At 44.0% G+C, this 26914-nt stretch overlaps 1 protein-coding gene across 1 annotated transcript in view; it reads right to left on the bottom strand.

The window, feature by feature from the left end:
* LOC128843202 (uncharacterized) overlaps positions 1 to 26914 on the bottom strand; it is a 336468-nt gene that overhangs the window by 157399 nt on the left and 152155 nt on the right. Inside the window, 2 exon segments of the mRNA XM_054039816.1 lie at positions 16102 to 16231; positions 22802 to 23122. Of these exon segments, the coding sequence (XP_053895791.1) occupies positions 16102 to 16231; positions 22802 to 23122 (451 nt within the window).

Genomic DNA, 26914 nt, shown 5'->3' on the forward strand with positions numbered 1-26914 from the left:
TTTCTGTGGCCTTAAACACATTTTGCAAATGGAAACAATGCTTATGCAAGGCATTTCCAGTAGACACAGAGATGTATTAATGCCACTGTACAAGTCATGGGTAAGACCTCATTCGGAATACTGTGTATAATTCTGGTCACCCATGTTCAAGAAAGATAAACTGAAACTGCAACAGGTGCAGAGGCGCTACTGGGATGATCAGGAGAATGGAGAGCCTATCTTATGAGGGGAGACTGGAAGAGCTTGGCTTGCTTAGTCTTGCAAAAAGAAGGCTGACATGGGATAGGACTGTTCTCTATAAATACAGCAGGGGGGCAAATACCAGGAAGGATGAAGAACTATTTAAGCTAAAGGACAATGTTGGCTCAAGAACAAATGGATACAAACTAGCCATGAACAAATTCAGATGGAAATTAGGTGGTTTCTAACCATCAGAAGTGGTGAGGTTCTGGAACAATCTCCTAATAGGAGTTGAGGAGGCAACAACTTCATACATTTTGAGAGAGAGATGGACACATTTCTGAGTGCAACTGTATGGCAGGTTTGCTTGTGATGGTGGGGACAGGGTTCAAGAGCCTTGTGGTCACTTCGGGTTTATGTCTTATGTTCCTAAAGCTCATGCTTCAGGGTTTCAGCCATCCACCAGGAAGGGTCAGGAAGGAATCATCTCCCAATGTACTCTGTGAGGGTTTTTTTTTATCCCCTTCCTCTGAAGCAACAGAGATGGCCATGGCTGAAGTCAGAACATTGGACGGGATGGGGCAGGCTCTGAGGTGATATCAAGCAATCTCTCTCTCGTAGGTGCTTGCTAACATGCTCAGAGTCTAACCGATCACTATATGTGGGGTCAGCAAGGAATTTCCCCCCAGGTCAGACTGGCAGTGACCTGGGGATGTTTTTGCCTTCCTCTGCAGCATGTGGATGCAGGTCACTTGCTACGATTATCTGGGTATATCTCACTTCATCATTTCCCTGCTATTGCAGGGGCCTTGAGCTCTAGTGCACCTCAGTGCCTCCTATTCATAAATGATCTGAACAGGGGGTAAACAGTGAGATGGCAAAGTTTGCTGATGATTCAAAATTACTCAAGATGGTTAAGACCAAAGCTGACTGCAAAGTTACAAAGAGATCTGACAAAACTGGGTGACAAAATGGCAAACGAAATTCAATGTTGATTGCTGCAAAGTCATGCACATTGGAAAACATCATCCCAACTACACATACAAAATGATGGGGTCTCAATTAGCTGTTACCACTCAAGAAAGAGATCTTGTAGTCATCGTGGACAGTTGTCTGAAAAACATCTGCTCAATGTGCAGTCAAAAAAGATAACCAAATGTTAGGAACATTAGGAAAGGGATAGATAATAGGACAGAAAATATCATAATACCACTATATAAATTCCTGGTACACCCACACTTTGAATACCACATGCAATTCTGGTCGACCCATCTAAAATAAGCACACACATTAAAATTGGAAAAAATACAGAGAAGGGCAACAAAAATGATTAGGGGTTTGGAACAGCTTCCACGAGGAGAGATTAAAAAGACTTGGACTGCTCATCTTAGAAAAGAGACAACTGAGGGTGGGATATGATAGAGGTCTATACAATCATGAATGGTGTGGAGAAAGTGAAAGTGTTATTTACCCTTTCACATAACACAAGAACCAGAGGTTACCCAATGAAATTAATAGGCAGTAGGTTTAAACCAAACATAAGGAAATACATCTTCACACAATGCACAATCTGTGGAACTCATTGCCAGGTGAGGCCATTGTTGGGAAGGCCAAAACTATAACGAAGTTGAAAAAAGAATTAGATAAATTCATGGAGGATACATCCATCCATGGCTATTAGCCAAGATGATCATGGATGCAACCCCAAGCTCAGGTCTCCCCAAACTTCTGACTGCTCGAAGCTGAAACTGGATGACAAGGGGTGGATCACCGGCGGCTCCAGGCACCAGCGCTCCAAGCGCATGCCTGGGGTGGCAAGCCATAGGGGGCACCCTGCTGGTCCCTGCGAGGATGGCAGTCAGGCTGCCTTCGGCGGTGGCATGCCTGCGGGAGGTCCGCCGGTCCCGCGGATTCAGTGGCAATTCGGAGGCGAGTACGCCGAATCAGCGGGACCGGGGACCTCCCGCAGGCATGCCGCCGAAGGCTGCCTGACTGCCGTGCTTGGGGCGGCAAAAAAGCTAGAGCTGCCCCTGGGTGGATCACTCGATAATTGCCCTGTTCTGTTCATTCCCTCTGAAGCATCTGGCATTCGCTACTGTTGGAAAACAGGATACCCAGCTAGATGGACCATTGGTCTGACCCAGTGTGGCCATTCTTATGGTCTCTGCCTGTGGCACATAACAATCTAATCACCTACGAATCTCATTTACATGTTCTCTCTTCCATTGTTAGGTTCGGTATGCGGGTGCTTGGGAGTATTGATGGCCTGTGATATACAGGAGATCAGACTAGATGATCTAGTGGCCCCTTCTGGCCTTAAACTCTATGAATATGACTGATGGTGGTATTCTTGAGGAGCAGGGAGTCCTAGGTTTCAGTGAATTGCTTCTATTAAACTATTACATCAAGAACATAATGATGAAACTGGATTTGTTTCTCCCTCAGAGTCCTCAAACTCTGACTCCGTGCCTCACTCACTTCCGCACTTCCTGTTAGATGCATGTGGTGCCCACAAAATGGCCTGTGCCGCACAGATGTACCACACATGAATGTGTACACAAAACCCTTTGAAATTAAAAATAAAAGTATCAGCCCAGTGCTAGGCACGATTCACACCTGTTGATTTAATCTGATCAGTCCTGAGTGCTCTTCCCAAAGAAGAAACCTGAGGGGGCAAACATTCAAGGGCCTCAGACAGGGTAGTGCAGGTGCAGCTGTGCTCTGTTCAGCAATAAAAAGATTTTATTGAACAGCATGCTATTTACAGCAGAGCAACGCTTTTACAAGGCCCTTCATAAACTAACGGTATATGCAGCTAAGGCAAGATATACCACCACAGCTAAAATTTCTACTAGGCACGCCTCTGGCTGGTAGCACAGAGCAATGCTGCCTGGAAAATGGCAGTCAGCTGACATGCTTGGAGACACTTGTCTGAATTAGCTTAAGGAAGAAACTAGTTTGCTGCAGCCCTGCTCAAAATCTCCCCAGCCTGCAACAGTCAGGCAACAAATGTGAGAAGAAACGAACAGCTAGGCGATCTCTGCTGCGCCCTCCCCGCTAAACTTTCAGCCAGGAATGATAGTCTTCTTCCCAGGCTCACAGCTCATGCGTCCAGACCCTAAACGCACATGGCAGTGACCGAACAACGAGAATTACATATGCAGGCAGGAGTGAACATCCCTGAAAAATCCTGAGAACACAGAGAATCGAACCAGGAGTCGAGAAAATAGACACACAACTTGTACAGTCAGCTCAAATGCCTTGCCTTCCCTATCCTCGGTGTTCTAGAATGCAAACCCTGCTGTCCCTCTTCTATTGTACGGCACATCATCTGGGCATTTTATAAAAGAGGAGATGCACTCCACATTGTCATTTAAACAGAAAAATGCCAACACTGGACTCTGTATATTTATAGTGCAAAGAGAAAGGCCATTCCAAAGAGAAAAGATAGCTTTGAGTTGGTGAGAGTCTAAGCAACGTTTCTGCAGCCTTTAAGAACCCATTTCTTCCTACCTGATCCAAGAAGTATTTCGGGGTTCACTGTCATTTCACTTACAACTAAGAGACCAACAGCCCATTTCCAACTTATGGAATTTCCCCAGACGGTCTGATTTTGTTTCTCAAGGTCAATGCAATATCACGTAGCAATAAAAGAGTTTCTCTTACCTGTAGCTGAATGGAGACTCTCCAGACTCCAGTATCTTGACAGTACGCCTCTCATCCCACCACCACCGCACACTATCCCGCTGCTGTCCGAATCTGAACCCGGAGAGAGCCCAGAGCTTCCACTGCTACTGCAATTTTCTCCACTGTGTGCCCCACTGGACTCGCTGGGGCATTGCTGGGTCCTCATGCAGACAGGTAAAAGTGAGAGCCAAGGGCTCTGCTGTGCTGGAGGAGGAAAGAGGCTGAGCACTCTGTGGCTGCACTCAGGGCAGTGGTACCTGGTACTGCTGTCTAAGGGCTGAGCTGCATTCCTAGCCCCTTCCCCGCTAGTCGGCTGCACGATGCAACCTGACATCATAGGGGTCCACTAAGGAGGCTCCCTCTGTGGCAGCTGAAAAGCTTTCAGCTGCAGTTTCCAGAAGCAGATTTGTACTAAAGCCAGTCTTGATGCATTAAAAAACCCAAGGTGGGACAGAGATCTTCATTTCCAGTCCCACAGAACTGTCAGATTAAACCATAAATGGGGACAGCAGAATTCATGCATTTTTAAAAGGCCCAAGCGAGAAAGACCTTGTCTTATCTGCTTCCCCGGAGAACACTCAGAAAGGACTTAACATGCAAACTAATCATGGTCAGTATTGGCTGCTGCTACTGCTATTAAAAACTAGTTTAAGTACTTAGAACAAGAATTGAAAATGAAAAATAAATGCTCAAAGCTGGAACAGCAGATTGGGATTCAGTGAGGCTGCTGCTGTGAGCATGTGAGCTTTGAATAATATCATTTATCATCCACTCCCATTCTGTAAAAACCGGGATGGTCTCTCTGTTCAGTTATGTGATTGCTTGCAGAAGACCCAAATTAAATGGAATGATTGACTCTCTTTTCTTAGTTAATTAAAATATGCTCATTAGCTTCCAAGTGCCAGAGTACGTTGATAGCATGGAAAGAAGAGGTGATCTGCAGGGATGCCGTTTTCCTGGAAGATGGAGCAACAACTATTCTGTCCCCAAGAGCTTTGAAGCATGGCACAGGTTCCTGTGCAAAGGGACACTTCCAGATGAGCCTCCCTTTGCCACACCCATCAAAAATCCTGCCTTGAGGCAGCAGTTTTGTCAAACACTTTTAAAAAATAAGTTAGCAGTGAGCACATGGTTTGCACTATAGCAGAGATTGTGCAAAACTGCTCACCCCAGTGAGAAATGAGGATTTCACATTTTTTGTTTATATAAAAAGAAGGGAACTTACAGTTAGCAAAGCCAGCACCCTTTATGGTGTATCATGAGTATTTTCATGGGGCCAGGTCAGCCCATGAGAGTTGTGCTGAGGGGATCGAAATTCTCAAGCCTACGAGTCAAAGGAAGGTACATTATTGCAGACAGACAACCTGATATCCCATTACTTCCATCTATTTCACATCAGTGGAACCTGATCGACTTCAACGAAGTTATTCCTAGTTTACAAGGGTGTAAGACCAGAATCAGGCCCACAGTCTGCTGCCCCCTTCCTCTACCCACAAGATTCCAGGCACTAGTGGCAGCTGAGGGAGCCTCAGGCACTATGGCTCCTGCATGGAGTGGAGTTACTCCAGATTTACACCATTGTAACTTGAGATCTTGCCCCTCAGCTCTGAATTGCCAGTGATAGTAAGATATTTCTGGTGGTGATGTTCAGGGAAATTGCCTATTAGTTTAATGCTTCCCATTTCCCATAACACTCTGAGAGATGGAAGCACATCTCTCTCGTACATATAGCTTCGTGGCTGACATTAGTAATAGACATATCAGTCACCCTGGGTGGAGCTCTGAAGTGGCAAGGGCCCCTGTAGTAAAACAAAAGAGACAAGCCTTCAACCAGATGGGTCAGCTGCGACAGCCACCCCATCATGCTTCCATTAGTAGGGCAGACTGATATGTCTTTAAAAGTGCCCTTTTTCAGGGGGTTTATTAGACTAGGAAGAAATCTGAGGATTTGGTTTAGCAAACCTTAAACAAAGTTTTCTAACTGTTTACATGTAATCCCTGCCGAGTACAGACATTTTAAAAAGAGGTGTTGTCTAGTGGTCTGAAAACAGGTGTTGGGTCCAAGAATCCCCAAGTTCAAAATCCCACCCCTGATGCTGCCTGCCTTTCTAGCCTTGGATGAGTCACTTCACCTTTGTTTCCCTACCTGAAAAATGGGGATAATGTTTACCCCTCTCACCGGGGTTATGAGAATTAGTTACTCTTTACAACAGGCTGTGAAGAGGAAAACAACTCTATAGTGTGATTATTTTTGCGCTTTCCCCTTTGGTGTTCCTCCCAGGATCCTGATCCAGCATGTACCAGGCTGTGTGTAAAATCTGGGATGGTTCTCTAGAGGAAGACTTTTCTTTGGTTGCTCCAAAGGCCCCGTCAAGAATTTGGAGTGGCTAGCCTTAGGTCATTTCATCCTTCTTTCTCAGAAAAGACATCGGTCATAATGATGGTCTATGCAGCTATACAATCTGTTTTCTCTGAGGAGTCTGTGAGCTGCCATTTTGTGCCTCTGTTCAAATGCAGAATGTTAGAGTGTGAACATAGTGTTCCCTCATAAGACTTTATGTTTGTTCTCCATTCATTGTTCTCCTTAATCCAACATAAGATATATGGACTAAAATACACACATTCTGGCCTTTGTGTATGAAAAAGCAAAACGATGGTGAGGGTCTCGGAAAGTGATAAAGGAAAGTCAGAACAATGAATTTATGGATAAAGCTGATCTGGGTTCTGATTAGCTGAAGCGCACAACAGATCAGCTCTAAGGCAGTCAAAATCCAGGCAGCCACTATTATTGAGATTCCTAAATACAGATCTAGGAGTGGACCCTAACTTAGGTACCAGAGTTTGAAATTTTTGGCTTTAATAATTCTACCAAAGGGAAATAAAGATGTTATCCCACAATCATTTTCTCCTGCTCCGACATAGAAATCACGTTGGGTTTGCCTCAGTAGTGGGGCAGGAAAATATTTTCCTGGGACAGAGTTCTATTCCATGGATGCTTTCTCAAATGGAAAACCCTTTGTATTCCATCACTTCTGGTTATGACAAAGCACTTAACAATGTCCAGCCATTCAGATAGCTCGTCCTTGAACAGTCCAATACGTCTTTATAATAAGCAGCACTTGGAGTAGCAGCAATAATAATGTTCCACTTCCATTAGGGATGAGGGAGTTCCATTAAATTATCTTTTAAATACAGAAAAATGAAAGACACCTGTGGTTTCATATTTGAATACATGCACCCTACTGTGTCTCTCAATATAGAAATGTCCCTGTATTCTCAAGTTGACTGAAATAGAACTACTCCTCTTTGCTGTCCAGTCAAATCTAACCAGAATTGCTCATATTATAACACACACTAAAAGAAGCACTGATTGATGGGGACATATAACAAGAACAAATATCGATAGTGGGGTTACACACACTAAGTATAGCTAGAGTGCATCAGAGCGGAAGTGTGGTCTAGTAGCTAGGACACTTGATGGGGAATCAGGAGACCTAGATTATACTCCCACCTCTGCCACTAATCTGCTGTAAATCATTCTCTCTGTGCTCCTTTGTTTACCCTCCCACCCTTTGCTTGCCTTTTCTATGTAACCTGTAAGCTGCTTGGGACTCTTACTATGTGTTTGTACAACCCCTATCACAATGGGTCCCTAATCTCTGGTGGAACCTGTAGGTGCTATTGTAATAGTAATAATAAAATAGTGACCTCATGGTGTAACTGGATAGGCATATTTTAATACAATGTAAGGAATATATAAATACTATAAAGCATGGCTGCAGAAATCCCACTCAGGAACCCCATCCCACCTTAGAGAGATGCCATCTACTAACACATTTCTGCACAAAGGTGGGATAGAGTATTATCTGTATTGTAGCAGGGCCTATGAACTCCAGTCACAGATGAGGGCCCTGTTGTGCGAGATGCTGTACCACACGTAACAAGAAGGCAACCTTTGTCCAGGAGAGCTTAATCAAATAGCCGCTGTGTTCACCTATTTTTGTCTTATGTGTTTGAAGCTGGCTAATTTGGGGGAGGGAGGCAAGTGGATTGTCTACACAGCCGTTTATAGTTTTCTAGGATTTTCTTTCACTTTTCCAATTAAAAAATGGATAAGAAAGGTTTTGTAGATATACAAAAACATTTTTCCCTAGGTAGGTAGTGCACACGTTCCCATTTAAATGCTCTCTAATAAACAGGTACGCAGTACTGTTTCACACTGGGAACCAGCTAGCACAGCTTTCAATATATGAAACATGTGGCAATCTTTGAGAGAGTACACATTGCCAGAGCAAACACTGGTGGTTAAGATTAGATGCAGTATGTCAATCTTAAATCCATTTAATCTTTCTATGATTTATAGACAGAGTGCAAAATACAGATGACATTGCAATTAGCTTCCAACCATTTAAACTCTATAATACCCGCTCCATGGTTAAAAGGAGAAGGAATTGACATTTCAAGCTACAGCACTAGCTTTTAAGGTGTGCGAGTGAGAACACACACACATGTGCGCACCCACCCACGCACACACACTTTTTTTGTTCTATAATGTCTGTTTCATAACCACTTTGCCCTTCAAGAAGAAAAAACGCAAAAAACTATGTGAGTAAAACAGCCTATCTTGTTATTTAGCCAAACTACAAGACTGCTAAATATTTATAAGATATAATGAAGGCCTCTTATTAAGCTATTGTTTCTCCCCTTGAATAGATTTCTCCAGCAGTTGTCAAACATCTTCACATTAACTGTTGCCCAGTGTGAGCGTAACAGCCTATCCATTGCTGGGAAAACAGGATGGAAGTCAGCCACAGGATGCTGAGCAAACAAACAGTCTCTCTGCTGAAAAAACATTTTCCTGTACTCAAGCAGGTCATCTCACTAAGCAAATCCCTAACTCTGCTTACACTGACACTGCTCTCGGTGTGTCTAGTTAATGCAGACGTAAAAACTCCCTATCCATGGGGCTTATACGAAAATAAAAATGGGCCAGGTTCCCCAGATGCCATGGCCAGAGCAATGTCAGGTAGTTCTCTCACCACTGGCAAGAAGGGAGCAAGCTCAGGGCTCATGCCAGCACCAGTACTGATGCTGCCGTGCACCCTGGTGAGCAGCTGAAGTGTACCCAGAGGCACCATTCTTTAGTTCATCTCTTGGGTTGTCGGCGGACAATAAAGTTAAATATCCTTTGGTTCTTAAGGCTGGTCTACACAGAGGAAATTTCCAAACAAATTCAACCTGGTTTTAAAATTGGTTCAGCTGGGCCAGCGTTAAAACTTGCTGGAGAAATAGTGGAGACCAGGCTTAGGAAGTATGAACTGGTTACGAGAATAAGGAGATCTCATCTGGTTCACTAAGAGTGATCCTATCCCCCTAAATCAGGTCTACACTTCAACCCTGAACAGTTTTAAAACTGGCTTAGCAGAGCCAGTTTGAATTTGGGAGGAAATTTTCCCAGTGTGACAGGCCCTTATCAAACAGAGTAGATGATACCCGTGCTGTCTTGGTCAGCTGAAAGAGGTTTTCATATTGAAGGCTGTGTGTCAGCTGTTCCTGAGAACATGAGGGATGCTCCATTTGCCTAGAGGGGCAAGGCAAACCAGCCACTGCGGTAACACATTACTTCAGAAAGTCCTTAGAGAAACCATTCCTCAGGTAGGAACTCTCCAGCTGCCATTATGTTTTGTTTTGTTCACACTGAGTTCCAACACTTGATTCTAGACAGCCCTGTTTTATTATTCACAGCAAGTGTGGCATAAGATGCATCCTTTTATAAAACATTTACTTTGGTTTCAATGGTGGCCTTTAGATCTGACATTTCTCCTCTCTACATTCACCCATGAGGAGAGAGCAAACTCTGTTGATTTTGGTTCACCTGGACTACATCATCCAAATGTTTCATGGCAGTCTGACAATGGAACAACCCTAACAGGTTTCCTTGAACCAAAACCATCAGGACAGTCATCTCCTCAGGACTCTCCTAACACTTTATCCATCCATTCTTCAAACCATGGCCCCCTCAAAATCTCACCATTCCTCTCTTCTAGGAGGTCAGTGACCAGCCCTCCCTCTCTTCTTTGTACTGGGCCCAGTAGCCCCTCTTTGGGACCTTCAGAGGGTGCCAAGTAGCTGCTTCTTCACATTTTCTAGAAATCAGGCTTGGGCTGCTCTCGCCAATCCACCAGAGTCTTGATGAGAGGAGAAGCAGAAACCGGTGTTTCCTGTCCTCCCTTGTACTCACACATTGGAGTGGGAGATGGAAAAACACTCCCTTTTCTACTTTAGGAAACTGCTAGCATCATAGACTCCCATAATCCCCAGTGCGTAGATATTAGTGAATGTGTTAAGTCTTATGCAGTGTCAATACTCCTGTGGTGAGCCTGGTAGCCAGCTGTAACGATAGAGGAAATGTTTCCCTTCTTCTCTCACTCACCCTATAACGGAAAGAGGCAGGTATTTTCCTGGACCACCCCAAAGACTCCAACAATTTGTGTGTGCACAGTGGGCTATTCCAGGATGCCACCCCAGAAGCCAAATGATGGGAGGACAATTCACATAACACCCCCTGAAAGTCTGGGCGAGAGTACTCAGCCTCAGAAAAGGGAGGTGCTGGCAAGGTGAGAGGCAACTGGCCCACCTGAAGAGAGCAACAATAATGCTGGGGTTCGGTCCTGGTGGAGGAAGGGAGAGGGAGGGAGAGATGGGCCAGCTGACAGGGAGGGGAATGAACTTTTCAACTAATCTCATCTCAGGTCTGCAAACTGTTTGTGGATCTAGGATGTTTGCAACTAGGATCAGAACCTGAATTTTGCTCCCAGTCTCCAGACAAGTTGATCTTGTCCTCTGAGGCAGTGTACTGAGACACAGTTTCTCAGGAATATATGGCCCAAAACATAAAGGATTCATAGATCAAAGTCAATACCTGGAATTGCAGAAGGTGATGGGTAGGAAGCCAGCAGAGCCTCTGGAGAAGAGTTGTGATATATGCCCTATGGTCGACTTTGCTAAGCAAGTGGACATCTGTGTATTGCACTCACCAAAGCTCACAATTTGTTATTTTTAAATGTACCATCACCTATGGTACACTGTCGTAATCCAGTCACAGCGGCACGGGTAACTGTTGCCAGGCATCAACTGGAGAGGAAAGGTCATAACCATCTAACTAAACACTAATGGCAAAAGCACTTAGTGTAGCAATCAATGCCACCTTAGATTCCCAGAGCGGCCAGAGAGTCAGGAGTTCCACTGCAGATTGCAAATCTTCTTGACAAACCATGGTCCTATCTCCCTCAATAACCTTTGCAGAGCACAACCACCTATCAGTATCACCCTACACTTATCTGGATTAAGGCTCAACAAACACATTTTCATTCAGACTCCACCGCACATAGGGAAAACAATACACAAGCAACTGATTTTTAGTAAAAGGGAGTTAGAGCTGCATCTCCTCCACCTACTAGTGTCTCATAAGCATCCCTACAGGCCTCATTGAACAAAGGGGTATGTAGTGGAGCAGCTGCCCCACTCCTGAGGAACAGGGGTTAAAAGCAGCCCTGGGGAGGGCTGTGGCTGGGAGAAAGCAGCTACTAGGCTGATTGGGGAAATAGCCACAGCTGTGGCGACACCCCAATCAGGCCATACCTGTCCCTATAAAAGGCCAGGGAGCCAGGAGCTGGCAGATACTCCCTCTAGCTTTGAGAGGGAGGGACCTGGCTGCAGGGAGCTGAGAGAAGGTACCTGGAGTGAAGCAGGGCTAGGGGAAGGCCAAGGGAGCTGGGGAGTTCGGGCCTGGAAACCCCCAGGCTGCGGCCTAGTGGAAGGCCAATTTGGTACTGAGGTTGCAGGGGGCAGCCCACGGGTAGGCAGAGGCAGCAGGTCCAAACCCCGCTTGCCTATGATGAGTGGCTTTTACACTGCAGTCTGCCCCAGTGAGCGGGGGCTAGATGGTGACTGGCAGTAGCCCACGACTGAGGCAGGGTGGGGAGACCCTGAGACTGTGGGGGTATTGCCAGGGGGCAGCACCCCAAAGACAAGGGGCATTGGGTCCTGGGAGGGACATGGGGGCCAGCGGCAGCGGGAGACACCTGCCTGCAGAAGGCGCTCCGGAGCTGGAAAAAGAGCTAATTCCCAGGACACCAGCAGGAGGAGCTGCAGGGGTGAGTCCCGCCCTGTTACAGGGTGACAGATTGGAACTTTGCAGAACCTTACAAGAAACCACCCTTGGAACATGCAATTAACTGTCCGACCCCAACCTCTAGAGTCTCTAAGAGGAAAGATTCAAACTTCTGCATCTCAATTATCCCAGAAGGATCTAAATTGTTAGAAGACCATGCACAGCATACTCTTGTCCTAGTACAAGGGACAGAAGCATGGATGAAGATCACACAATTTCCCCTGCATTAATCATGCACCCTCAATGAATGCCATGCATCATGGCCATCATCCTGCCATACAAGGAGGACTGGAGGGAAGTTTAGGAAATTTCCAAACTCACAGAAGCCTCTGTAGAGCCCCCTGCCCAACCTGATGCAAGGAGCAGATTCTGGAAGTGGGGGTTTTACCAAAATCCATCACCTGGCCACACACAACACAACTGCAGGAGGCCTCCATTTTCCTTGCATCAGTGTATACAGTGGCTTTCCATGAATTAAATTATTATTAATACAGAAGCTATTTAAACTTTAAAGTCAAGAATAAATATTAAATGATTTTAAAAAGATCTGGTAAACAGTCATATTCAATTTTGTTATAAATAACCCACAGCTCTGTCCAGGGCAGCAATTATAAAAACAGAGCTGTGTAAGAAATGAAATGTACATATTTTTATACTGCAGCTGCATCCAAGATGTTTTTGATCTTAAGATTCACCAGTGAGCCTGGAGCATTGCCCAGTCAAATGGGTTAGTTTTCTTACTGGCTTCAGAGAAATATCCTACCAGGATGAAAATGGGCAAGCAAACACAAACATACACTATGGTGACCAGATGTCCTGATTTTATAGGGAGAGTCCCGATTTTGTGGTCTTTTTCTTCTATAGGCTTCCATTACCCCCACCCCCATCCCGATTTTTCACACTTGCTGTCTGGTCACCCTAACACACACACACACACACACACACACACACACACACACACACACACACACACACACACACACACACCTTTTACATGAAGCCCTAGTAGTAGTTGATCACTGAGATGGCAACGCTAGGAAAAGCGTCTTACCCTCTCCAGAGGATTTTGTTACTATGAAAAGGTTTTGTGGCATTTCATTCCAGTTTGCTGCAGCTTCAAGCAGAATTCCTGAGGTTCATGTGTAGGTCATAACATTAAACATTCACTCGTATTCACTGCTGATCTCAGAATATTCTGTGCCTCCAGAAGATGCAACTTTAATGGTCCCTTTTGCTGGGGAAGTGTTTTCTAAAAACCCAGGGCACCACCTATTGGTCAGTCCAAATTCACTTTTCATTTTACTTAAAAAAATAATAATAAAGTTTCAACTATTTCCATATAAATACCCCCCACTGGGGGCTACTATGAATTTCAAGTTCTCTGAGCCAGCTGCACTCAGAACATTAGTATTATTTATTTCTATTGTGGCAGTGCCTAAAGGATCCCAAATAGGGATTAGGGTTTTATTTGACTAGGCAAAACACAGACAACTACTCTGCTTAAGTAGATGATTAGTGCAGATGTCGCTCCAGAATGCTCACAATCAGAGCCTAAGATTTAAACAATATGCAACTGGTGAATAAACTAACACTCAGGATGGAGGCAAGAAAAGGTAACAGAGTTATAGTGATGTCAGTAGACACAGGTCGCTACTGTGATCTGTAGACATCTCAGCAAAGGTAGGGATTTGAAACAGGCTAAGGCAGCAGCTTTGTGAATTGTATTGGGGAGTTCTTCCCAAGCCTAAGCGGCAGTAGGGGAAAAATCATAAAGGTGCTTGTGGGAATAACACACAGGCTGGCAATAAACGCCATCATTGTCGGCAGAGCAAAGGAGGGAGGGGGTGACATTGTGATAAGAAATAGTTTGTTTTCTGGTCTCCAGGGCTAATCCGCAGCCTCTGTGTTTGAATTTTACTAACCACCATAAAGCAAACAATTTTTAACCCAGCTGTTCGTAATACTCTGCTTAAGTAGATGATTAGTGCAGATGTCGGTCATCCTGATAAGGATTAAAATCTGTATACCCAGTGTTAAGTTTATCAGGGTGACTATATTGCTGAAATCATAGGGGGAGATTTTCAAAGGCACAAATGGCATTTCTGTGCCCAATTCCCACTGCCTGTAAATAGGAGTTAGGCGCCTAGCTGCCAACGGTGCCTTTGAAAATCTTCTACATAATGTTCTTTCTGCATCCCACTCTGAAACTGCTAGAGTTATCAGCTTATCTTTCTGCAGATATGGTTATCTGGAGAACACAAGAACCTGTTTAATAAAGTGTGAGGCTTGCATTTGAATTTTTAAAAAAGTCAAGTAACTGGAAATTAAGTAGACATCTGATCTCATGCATATTCCACATAAAAATACAGCACATATCCTCCTTTAACATGATCTCTTAAATACTGGAGACATTTGGTCCTCAAGGCTCATTTAGCTGTTTTAGTGCCTACTTACCAACTTAGAGAATCGTACCCCAAAGATCTCCAGCTAGCATGAAGCAGACACTCTGTTGTTTGTCAGAACCTAATGAAACCTGCAATTTAGGTGAGATCATCTTGAGCTAGGTGAAGTTCCCATGGGACAGTAGGACATCCCCTTTCACCACCAAGTCTTGCTCTACATTATTACTATTGATCTGTTTTTCTCAGTTGCAGGTTCACACTTTGCACTTACAATGTGACTTGCAGTGAGGGATGCTTACAACAAATTGCATTCTTTTGCTCCACGCTGTGAGAGAACTAACTCAAACAAGTCCCGATGCTTCCCTCCCACAGAGACCCCACAGGGAGGACTCAATGCAGTTAGCAACTCTGCAAGGTTTACCCTTCTGGGGTCAATGTCACATGGGAAGGGTTTGCAGCCATGCAGAGATGGCATGGCTGACAAACCATGCAGATCCTCTGGGAGAGCACAGCCCAAGTATCAGAATCCTAAGGCAACCCCCATGGCTGGACCTTTCCTCTCCATTTCCATATCTTTTTGGTTATCTCTGCCTGACTAAGCAGACAGGAGCACCTGGCTTGGAGATGTTTTCTTCAGGGTTTCTCAGTCTCCCAGCAGAAGCCACCACAGGTACACTGCAGCTGTCAGCATGCAGGGCCTGAAACTCTGGAAGTGTATAATGTGCTGGTGTGGCGAAGTATAAGCCTCTACATTGAGAGGAAGGATGGTCATGTAGTTAGGGCACTAGCCTGGCACCCAGGTTTAACTTGCGTTCAATAACCTGTCCTGCCCCAGCTTTCCTGTGTCAACCTTGGGCAGGTCCCTTGGTCTTAGTGCCTCAGTTCCCCATCTACACAATGGAGATAGATTGGGAGTCCCTATTTCACAGAGGTGTTGTGAGGATAAAGTTAACAACGATTGTCAGGTGCTCAGATACTACAAAAACCAGGGCCATTGAACTACCTAAAAAAGAGAACTTCTGGGTTTGTGTCAAGTATTAGGAGCATCCCCTTTCCCCTAAACCTCCTCTTTACTCACAGACATAATACTCATTCCCAAGATGCACCAGGACAGTTACTGAGACGTGTCCTTACTTAGTTGAGTGAGCACAGAGAATGCATTGATGAAGAAAAGTAGGACTTATTACACTGCATCAGACCATTCATTCAAGTATCCTGCCTTCAGCCACATCCAACACCTGATGCAAAGCTTGCAAGGTGCACCTAATCAACACTGCAATGTTTAGATGGAGAAAAAAATCCTTCCTGCCCTTCACGGTGATTAGCTTATACTATGAAAGATGACATTTGGTTGCATTGTTATTGCTACAAGGGCTGTAAGTACTGAGGATGCATTCAAACTTTCAAATCCACTGACAGGACCTAGAGAGATATAGTGAGTTACTCTTGCTCCATCTGTAATATGCTGGTAGTAGGAGCCACCCACAGAAAGAGCCTTAACTGCACAGCTTTAGCCTGAGGATATGTGAACTGTAAGGGCACATTCATTAATATAACAGAATTGGATGATATTGCCAATACTATCCAGTTTCTGTATTCAATGAAACAGAAATTAATTCTTGCACAACAGTTGTCGAAGTAAGACTGCAGCATACACACCAGGAAATGAGATACGCCGTCTCCAGCCCACGCAGTCTAAGCCTGTTGGGGTGCTCTGGGAAAATGGATGCAACTTCAGGGGAAGAATCTCAAAGGCAACTGGAGAAGTTATGGACAGACTCATTCTAGCCTGCAAGAAAGAAAAGGAAAACAAAGGCAACATTAAGCTTAGGTACCCAGAAGTACGAATTATGGGCTTCATCCTGAAACATTTCCTTCCAGCTGTAGTGATTGCTAGTGTGAGTAAGATAAGGATTTGCAGGATCAGGTGATTTATAGTTAGGGAGATGGGTCTGTCCCATCAAAAAGAGCCTCTTCTTTAAAATGGAGATTCAAACAGTGATGGAGAGGACAGAGCTCCAAGGTGACAGGGACAGAAGAAAAGGTTAACTGAGCCATGATGCCGTCTTGCACAGACAACATTTTAATAGGTACCCTGTCATTCTTAACTAGCATCTGTTTTGCCCTAGAAACACATGAAATTATTTCCCTTCTGTTAAACACCTTGTGAAGGAAGAAGAAAAAAGACAAGAGATTTCTTTTGAAAACTGAGCATTATATGGACTATCCCAAATATGGACTAATTCATCCCATGAAATTTTTACCCAATAAAAATTAATCAGAGCCTGTTTTGCCAGTGAAAGCAGCTTTCTCCATGGATAAAAATGGAAGAGGGACATTCACCAAGAGAAAAGGCAGTTTTCACCTGCCCAACCCCCTCCCCCCCCAAAAAAAATCCTGAAAGGAAAGTTCATTTGCTTTGTTTATTGCTATTGCAAGAAAACCTTTTATTTTTTTGGAACTTTTTCCATAGCAAGACATGTTCAGCCCGATCCATCCCCCACTGCCTTGAAATAGGAACTAACAGCTGTCAACTTGAACTTGGTAATGGAAACAGGATGTGGTAGATTGAGCCGTATCAGTCTTAGAATGGATCCTTTCTTCCCAGTAGAATTCACACTAAAGCTCAGCAATTCAATAGGTGGGGAGGAAACAGACCTGGAGGACCCGGCCATCATGATATGCGGTGAAAGTATGCTGAACTCAGTATGAGATAGCATAAGTAGATCTCATGAGATTGAACAAGCAGCACTTTCAATCAATAGGATGTGGAAATGACCTGCTGGAGCCAGAATACTCGGTTCACTAAGGAGCCAGAGGAATGCTGCAAACTGAGTATCCCTCTACTAGTTCATCAGGGAACACAGATGACATGTACCATGCTACAAATTGATGAAACCCTATCACATTATAGATCATCCAGGATCTTAGCACAATATGCAATGTGATCAAAGACACCAAACGCTGGAGTTACTGGAGCACAAGCTAAGTTTGCTTTCATTGCATATTTTTTTCTGTTTCATTTTTATTATTTCTCTATCTCGTATCTCTCGCTGCTGTGCACTGGGTAGAATATTAGTGACTGCAAGTGTAAATGAAATTAATTTGACAGCAGCAGGCCAGAAAGGGTTGGTCTCATGGGTATGGCAAGCCCCCAGCCCACTACCATTACTGTCCTTTTCCTTTACTACTTCTGAGCTTTTCATAGCAACAATAGTCTCATCCATCACCGAAATAAAGGTCTGGAATACAGAAATCCAGTATTCATACTAGGATCCTTCTCCTTTCCTGCTAGTACACTGGTCTGTCACCACAAGCATAATCTTTGCTTCCTTGTTCACCTACAATACCGTAAGTAACCAGGGATGTCATGCAGACCTGGCTTCCTGCCAATGGCTTCTTTAAGAAAACTGGTTCTTAGCAAAATGACTATATTCTTCTGAAAGAAAAAAAGCAAAGCAACCACACTGCTCAGGTAGCTGAAAGCGATACTCTTCCGTTCCAGTCCACGGGGTTTACTCTCTTGGAATACAGAGACCAGAGCCAATGTTTTCCCACCAATCGCCATCTCCAGTGTAACAGAGTAAATCCTGTGCAAATTAAGCTAAGCAGCGTCTGTTTGTTTAGACAATAACAATAAAGCCCCACCGGGGGCACACCCACTTCAAATGACAAGACAGCGCAAAATAGGCAAAGCACAGAAATGCAAATACCAAGCATGATGTCTATGATATTTAGTTGTAAACAGGGTAGAAGACATTATTGTGCTGTGCACACTACAATTTCTGTTACAGCAGAAGCTATGGGCCAAATACTATACTAACTGCTCCTTAGAAAAAACGCAAGCTTTGCTTCAGCTGGGCTCTTCTTATGCCAGCAAGCAGTTAAATACCCCCTAAGGAATTCTATATTTGGAAAAGGCCTTTTACCACATCCCCATTCTTAAGATGCACAAGAGAGGCATCTTACCTGGTCCAAGCTCTGCTCCCAAACAACTTGGTTATCCTTCCAGAGTGAACCTGATACAACCACAACACACGTGATCTGGCTATAATCACAGATCTTAATAGAAGGATACCTCTGTGTGTTAAAGGAGACACATCCTCTTGTACAACATACAATGCACGTTTTTGCACACTTTAACAATTCTCTGGGCCAAAGGCTCTCCCCATTTAAGTGACTACTGAAGTTAGTGGGATTGACAATGGTGTAATTTGGGCCTGTATGTGTACATACATTTCCTGTAACATGGTGCTATATTTTATTTGTTACATTAAGATAGGTTTCCTTGTGTTCTATGTAGAGAGTTTAGCTGGTTAGGAATGTAATGGGAGATTACAGCCTTAAAATTTTCAGCATGTTATTGATGTTGATTGTTAAACTATAATAGTCTTCTTCATTCTGCTGTTTTCAATTGTTGCTTACAAGCCTAAGCGTTTGTCTGCACAGTGGGTAATGTGCTCTATAAGAGTGTGATTTCTAAAGGCACTAACATGTTATGCATCAGTTGGTCTGTGTAGACCCTGCTGGGGTGCACTGAAGGTGCTCTAGCGCGCTTTGATGTAATACTGTTTCAAACGTTAAAGTGCACCAGCAGGGTCTACACAGACCAATTAATTTGCAACACAGTGTGCTCTGGAAATCACACCCCCATAGTGTGCATTATCCCACAGCGTAGACATACCCTAAGTTTCCGTTGTTTCACACATGTAAAATGCATGTGTTTGACATGAGGCTCTGAGGGGGACACTGACAGGAGTCTACTTAGCAAGGTGAGAGATCAGATTTGCTTTTTCCACTGTTTGTTATTTCCAGTGCAGAATATAAAATGGAACTGTTTGGTATAACCATCCTCTGCTGTCCCATTTCTGGATTCCTCAGAAGTCCAGCAGCAAGGGACTTGGGTTCTGCTGAATTACCCAGAAGCTGTGTTCTACCAGATGCACATATGACCGCAGTCAAGTTCAACTGTCAGGGTTTAATGATGTGTTGAAGTAGAGAGGAGAAGAGAGAATGAGTAGATGCTGCTAAAACAGCTCCTGCAAAAGAATTCTGAAAACAGATGGGGGGTCACAGATTTGGATTGCCCCTAAAGAATCAGTGGACTACACAGAACTGTGGATTGGACATTGATTTTGCTCTAGTCTTCTGAATATATGATTGCATTAAAATACATCTATAACACTCCAGGCTGCATTGAGAGCCCCTGCACTATGTACATGAATGCAAGTCAGTGGCCAGCCAAAATGAAACCGATTTACCAACAATCGTGTGAATTTCTCTCATTCCACTTCAGGCAGTGTTAACTTCAAAGGCTAGCTGGGACCAGTTAAATGTTAACACTTTAAAACATGAGATTAGCAGACACTCAGCTTGTTATGGGCGATATTTCATTGTAAGTGACAGCTGAGTCCAGCTTCATGTTTGGACTCTGGGGATTTATATAGACTCCCCCCATTCAAGGAAGATCAGCATCTTACTGGACCTGAGCAAAACAAAGACCAACTGTGACAGACTATACACCTGCGTTCACACCCTACTGTAATAATTTTTGTACAAGGTATGCTGTGTGAGGTGTCATTTGAAAACTCAATTTGCTGATCAATAATATCATGGCAAAATCCATGTGGCAGCATTATATGTGAAGCTATAAACACAAAGCTGAAATTATGAATAAAAGTATTTTCCAGAGAAGTCTGGGGAGTGACCAAACCGTTTCCTCAGAGACAAAGGGCAAGCTGACACCACAGGCAGGTGTAAACAAGTGGCCATTCTTTGGCAGAAAGGGGGCAGGGGCAAAAATCTACAATTTAGCAAAGAAACAGCCTGGAGTTTCTTCCCACACAGACTGCCTGTCGCCTTGCTCCCAGCTGGAAATATTTCTCAACAGGCGACTGAAACTCTTAACTCCAGAGGCAAACACCCAGGACACCCCTTTCTCTCTCCCTGCCCATCTCATTCACTGCACCTGAGGTAAGGTGACCAGATAGCAAATGTGAAAAATCGGGATGGGGGGGGGTAATAGGAGCCTATATAAGAAAAAGACCCAAAAATCAGGACTGTCCCTATAAAATAGGGACATCTGGTCACCCTAAGTCCTGAGGAGACAAAGGAAACAGCTGTTAGACTCTGGGGGAGGGGTCCAGGTCCAAAGGGTTTCGTAAGTAAGACTGCTAATAGCATGTGATGAGAAAACTGTTTTGAATCTGATATAGTTTGTTAAGTTAGGCACCAGTAAGTGTTTTATGTTTATTTTTCTTGTCACCATTTCTGACTTTTACAGCTCATTACTTATACGCACTTACAATCTCTCTCTTTGTAGGTAATACACTTGTTTTACTCTTTTATCCAAGCTAGTGCATTCAAGTTAAAGTGTCTGGGTAACTCCGTTTGGGGTAACAAGTTGTGTGCAAATTATTCCCTTAAAGGAATAACGGATTTCTAAGTAGCCCTTATACTTACACAGCTGATTGCAGTTTAAAGTTACCAGCAGAAAAAGAAAGTGGAAAGGTTTAATGGAGACAGTGTTTATTGGTAGCAATAGTTTTCAGCCTAGGGAGCAGATGAGTAGAATGAAGAGCATCTGGACCTAAAGGGAGAAGTGAAAGATGATGAAATAATTCATCGCCCTTTCTACAAGCTTTAATATTTTAGATGCTGGCTAAAATTTGTTGTAGCATTAATTACATTTCCACCGCCGTTCACGCTGTCAAGCAATTATTTTTTAACACATTTTACTGCCTTTTGTTTAGAATGAAGTCTATGCAAGTCTGAAAATCATTTTTCCCCTTGAAAACAATCAGTCATTTGCCCAGTATTTTACACAATGCTGAAAATAACACGATCGCTTTTACTAAAAAACATCAGCAAGGTCACAATACATCGTATGCCCAGAATGTTGTCTTCTGAGCCAGGAGCATCACTCACTGTCAGCAGAACCTGCCCATAGTGAGCCTGAGCCCCCATAAGGTGTTGAGCACCCTCAGGGAGCTAAGAGTTTACAGTGCATCATAGGATTGGCCCAATATTTATTAGGACCCAGCTGTGGTAGCACCAGCAGATGAGCTCATGTTGTGTGGGCCTACAGAAATTCGGCATGCTGAGTTCTTTTGAGGAGAGAATGGAGGATAATTTTTCATCAACTCTATTTTTAGAATCAATCTGGCTATCTTAATCATTTTAAGGTAGATCAAATATAGGGCATAAGGCCCCCAATCTTGCCATTATCCTCCATTCTCTCCTCACAAGAACTGATAGAAACGCTGAATGTTAGGCATTCAAGTAGTCTCACTGACTTCAACAGGACTGCTCATGTGTATGAAGTTAAGCATATGCTTAAGGGTTTGCGGGATCAAGGCCTAAATTCTCAAAGAGGCTCTCTTTAATACAATGGCAGTCAGAGACATTCTATTAGCATTTCTAAGAGTCTACACAAAGAAAGGGAAATAATAAATGCAGCAAACTCACCCACACACAATCCCTGACAGGAGCTTTTTTATTTGAAAACCTACATCTTCCAAAGCTAGGCCTAAAGTGTTTCCATTTTATTAGCAGAAAGCTGCATACAGATGCCTCCTTTCTGAGCCTATTTTAGCTCTTTCAACACATAGGCTAAATTCTGCTCTTGGATACACACACGGCTCTCACTAAAGTTCATGGAAACCTTGGTCTTGCCTACAAGAGTCGAGCAGTGTTGTCTGCATGAGTCAAAGTGGCAGATGGCCTTTGTCACAAGCAGCAATAGCACATTTCCTAAAGACACTATCAATGGGCAATAATCGGAGCAGTTTTCAAACCAATAGTATCAATTTACAGGCTCCCATGGAGAGTTTCTGTCAAGCGCTTCTTGCAGTCCTTCCCTCTGGGAATCAATGGGAGTTTTGCCTGAATAAGGAGTGCAGCATTTGACTCAGAAGTTAAGGAACGGGGGAGAACGGGGGGTGTCTCTCTTTGAAGAGATGCAGCAGCCCCCAGGGAATAACACTGCATAGTAACAGATTTCATTAGTGAATTTTTATTGACATTAGAAGACTGATTTGTTCCCCCCTCCTTCCATCTCCCCGCCCGCCGAGAGAGAGATTTGATGCTATCGCTCCCCATCACAGACCATGTGACAGAGCAGAAGCTGCACGCTTTTAGCAACAACAGAAGCCTCCTGTCTTCAAGACAGTCACTGGGCTGGTGAGAGTTTAATTTTACATGCTTGGTTGCCACAGACCAGAGGCCCAAAGGGAAGCAGACAGAGCTGCCGCGAGATGCAGCCTGAAGAGAGAAGAAGATGACAGCAGAAGGAAGCAGCCGGAGAGGAGGAGGAGTACAGTGCCAGAGAAGAGAGGAAGGATGATATCCAATTTCTTACTTTTAACTGGTCCTCTGGGAGGTTCCTCAATTGAATCTCTCTCTCCAACTGCGTCTCCTTCTCTAGATTCCTTTTCCGGTACCTCTCCAGCCACATGTCGTCACAGCTGAAGCGCTTGTACAGGGGTTTGAGTCTCTTCCTCTGCGACGTCTTCTTGGCTTTTCCATCTGGGGTGAGGAAGGGGAGCATCCAGACTTTGCTCTCAATGCTGGAGAATGGCCGTGGGGACAGCATGATCTGAGGGGACTTCTTTTTGCGATGCAGAACCCATTTCTCACTGGGCCTCTTTTCAGGTGGCATTTGACTTTGCTGTTGGGGATCCTGTGTTATAAGCAGCAGGTGAAAACACAGGGTGGTTTTTTATCATGATTGAACAGCAAAGCTCAGTGCCAGGGCCCAGAACCACTTGGAGGTCTGAGCCTTTACTTGCGCTCTGGAAGACTGAAATCCCATCCTACCCACCCCACCTCCGCACACAAACCTGAGAACCTGACCAGTGCAGCAGTGATTGCATCGTACAGAGGTAACTACCAGGGTGTTGCACAGATTTGATTTCTCTCGTTTATTTTAAAGGCCCAGCAGAAGCTTAAAGCTGAAATTGGGTTCCATAAGTGGGAAGGAAGGAAAAACACAGTGGCGTTAAAACAAAAATCACCTAATGGGTCATTTGCTAGCTTTGGAAAAGACAGTTAATGGGGAAAATGATCAGTTATGTTCTGAGCCTGCCAAAATTTTCCCCTTTTAAAATACCATATAGTAGCTGCCTCACACACTGTAGGCCAGACCGGGAAAACAAATGATAGCCCACATGCAGGGGAAGGAGACAGTAGAGGAACCTTGACTCACTTAGCCAGGACTGCTCCAGGGCTTTCAGCATACTGTACCCTGGAGCTGCAGCTTTGCTATCCTTTGATAGAGTGCAATGCACGTTCCCTTCTGCCCTGAGCGATACCTCCCTCAACCTCCACTAGCCGAGTGTGTGGCCTCTGCTCCCTGCGCACAGCCACCAGGGAAGGAATCATCATGTATACTCAACCTTGTGCACTCGTACAGGGCCAGTCACAATCTAGTCCTGTGGTTTATTACAATAGTGCTACCAGTAGGATTTAGGTCACTGTGTGCGTGCAATATTGTTTATAAAGGTGTCTCTCGAAATGCAGTCATACCCTGGCTTGCCTGTCTGTGCTTTCCCCACAGCTAAGGTACTTAGCTATGAAAGGTATAAGAACCCCCTGGATGTCTGCTGGTCTGACACATGAGCCTAGTGCTTCTGACGTGGCACTTCATGTTATCAATGTTACTTTAGCTGAGGAATTAGGAAGCTGGGGGGCAGGAGGGGATTGCATAGGTTTTGGGTTCATTCCCTTTCCTTTTCCACGTGCTGCTGCGCGCACACAATTCCCCCCCCCCCCAGCTTTTACACAGGAACTATTTGAAAATGGAGATATCACAAGGCATTTCACCATTAATCTACGTTGTATTGATGGAAGTTTGATAATATATAAGGTAAGAGATCAGAGACACTAGAGCAGGAATCATCTCAGAGCAAAGGAGGTGAAGTACATCCTCCATGTCAGGGAGGGTTGATTTCTAGAGTGACTGGGGTCTCCCTGCTATCCCCCATTGTTTGAAGAACTCAAGTATGACAAACTTTTTAAAAAAAATAGTAATTTTCCATCTCTTCTTAAACCAGGTCCTACATAAATAACGCTGTGCCAGCTCAGTTCTCGCTTGCAAGTGGCGTGTGATGCCACAGCCTGGCAACAGTATACATCCTTACCAACACCAATGGGAACGCAGAGAGGGAAGTGTCTGCCTGAAATACATGAGGCCCTGACCCCAGTGTCTCAAGGAAGGGCCGCAGAGGGGATGGACCGGGACTGCCTTTTATTGCCTGCTGAGAACACAGTTACATAAATAAGTGAAAGCATGTCAAAAACAATCAGATTGATTAAGTCACATCTAATGTGATACTCTGGCCTCAGGGCAAACTATCAGCAGTGCAGAACTGGGTCACTCTATACTTTCAGCATAAATTCTTCTGTCTTAGAAACAAGTTTGAAATTGTTAACAATTTTTGAGGGGAAGTTGGAGGTTTTGGGGGGGATGGTTTTTTTTTTTTTTTTTTACACAAGAATTCTACATTTATCCATCTGTCTAGCCATCCCTCCAGTTATACCACCCACTAATCAGATACGGGGGGAACGAGGGATGGGGGGGAGTAGTCTTTTAATCTATTGTTGACTGTATTTTCTGACATTTTTATATAGCGACAGATGTCCAGAAGTATAGTCCTGAATATATATTTAATTGGCAAACCCATATTGGAGAGACTTAATTCTATTATTTTATTACAATATATATCTCATTAACATTTACTTTGTTCAACACCTGTCCTGGATATTCAGAGTTCCCCTGTGAAAATCACCCTGCATGTTGAACTCCCTTAGCCATAATGCAGGGTTCAGGGCTACCCCCATTTCACAATGTCCCAAATCAAACCACAGTGCCTAAAATAAATCTACCTTGGTAGCAGTCAAAGATCCTATGTACTTTCATGTGTCAGAATTCATATCTTGGAAGCTAGGACAGTTACTTTAATTTCTTTAAAACAATATAACTCCACCTATTCATATTGCGGAGTATGAAAAACAGCCACCAAAGGGAGGACTAAAACTGCTCCAAACCATCCAAACCATGGCCTGGGAGCAATTTTAATTTCCATACTTCCCTTTCAATTATTTAATTAAGCCCCAGTTTTAAGTAATTATTTATTTGCTCCTAATGGTTGGATTTCAGAGTTTAGGCTCACACAGTCAAGGCTTTACATGCCTTCTCTCTCCATCCCAGCTAGATGATCTTTGGGATCGCTTATCAATGCTTTTGTTCAGCCTCCAAAAGGCTCTCATCTGTTGGCAATGTGTGTTAACAGCCCCTTAGAGACTTTCTTGAGTCAGCTATTTAAATGTTTTGGAGAGATGTGGGTTTACCCTTATTTGCAGAGTGCTCAGAGATTCTTCTGTTACCTGAAACTTATTGTATTTATTACACATTTTGTGTGAAGGAATTTATGCTCGTGAAAACAAGGGTCCCAGAATACCAGCTAGAGTAAGGCATAGAGTAACTTGGGGATGTGCAAATTCCCACACACTGCTCTACCAGTACTGTGCCCCTCATTGTGACATACGACCAGCCTCTTTTCTCAGTTTCCAGGCAGTATTAGCTGCAAAATCTTGCAATTGTTTGGAACACAAATGAAATGTCCACTGGGAGGAGGACAGGCAAACTCATTTTTATACATCTCAAACTCCGATTTTGAACTGGGACAGCAGCAGAGAAAGATCAATGCTTAGATCAGTGTGCACCCACAAAAGGGCCAACAAGAGTCCTTTGCAAGGAGCCACTTGCTGAGATGGGATTGACACAACAAACCCTTGGTTACAGGGCGGATCAACAAGTTTTAGACTCAGAACTGTGTGCGCACACATTGGTCAGTGCAGGTGGACAAGACAGAAAATCTCACATCTAAACCCTGTAGTGATGGTGGTACTGAAAATACTGTTCAACAAAATCACGTTGCTTTTTTCTTAAACTACACCGAGTTGTAGCAATTTCTGTCAGCCTCAGCATAACTGTAAGATGAAGCTCACCCACCCCAGCCTCTGAACACCCTGCTCCGAAGCACTGCACGGGAGGATCTAGTGCAAGCATTCTCCTGTATGCTCTTTGCTTTGCCAATGAGGGAAACCAAACAGGTGATTAGGAACCAATGGAAACACAAGAATTGCACTTGCATTGGCTCCAAACTGTTTCAATAGAAACCCCTTCTTCTGTCCCTATTGGAAATATATTCTTCACTTTGAGGCCCATTCTCCAGCCATTATGAACCTCTCTCATTACCAGTTTTAGAATTATCCACACACATCAGCTGGAGATACAGCCCATATTTATTTTCTTTTTGCTGCAGGGGTGGCAGAGGAGTGTCCATAAGGGGTATTTAAAGAGAAGCCATAGTGACAGTAAAATCCTTGTGGTATTCTGAGTGATAGCAGCTTACTGTCTAAAATAAGATTTCTCTCCTTTTTGCTTTTGTTAGCCTGCAAAAGCAACACA

The sequence above is a fragment of the Malaclemys terrapin genome, chromosome 9, assembly GCF_027887155.1.
Source record: "Malaclemys terrapin pileata isolate rMalTer1 chromosome 9, rMalTer1.hap1, whole genome shotgun sequence".
NCBI lineage: Eukaryota > Metazoa > Chordata > Testudines > Emydidae > Malaclemys > Malaclemys terrapin.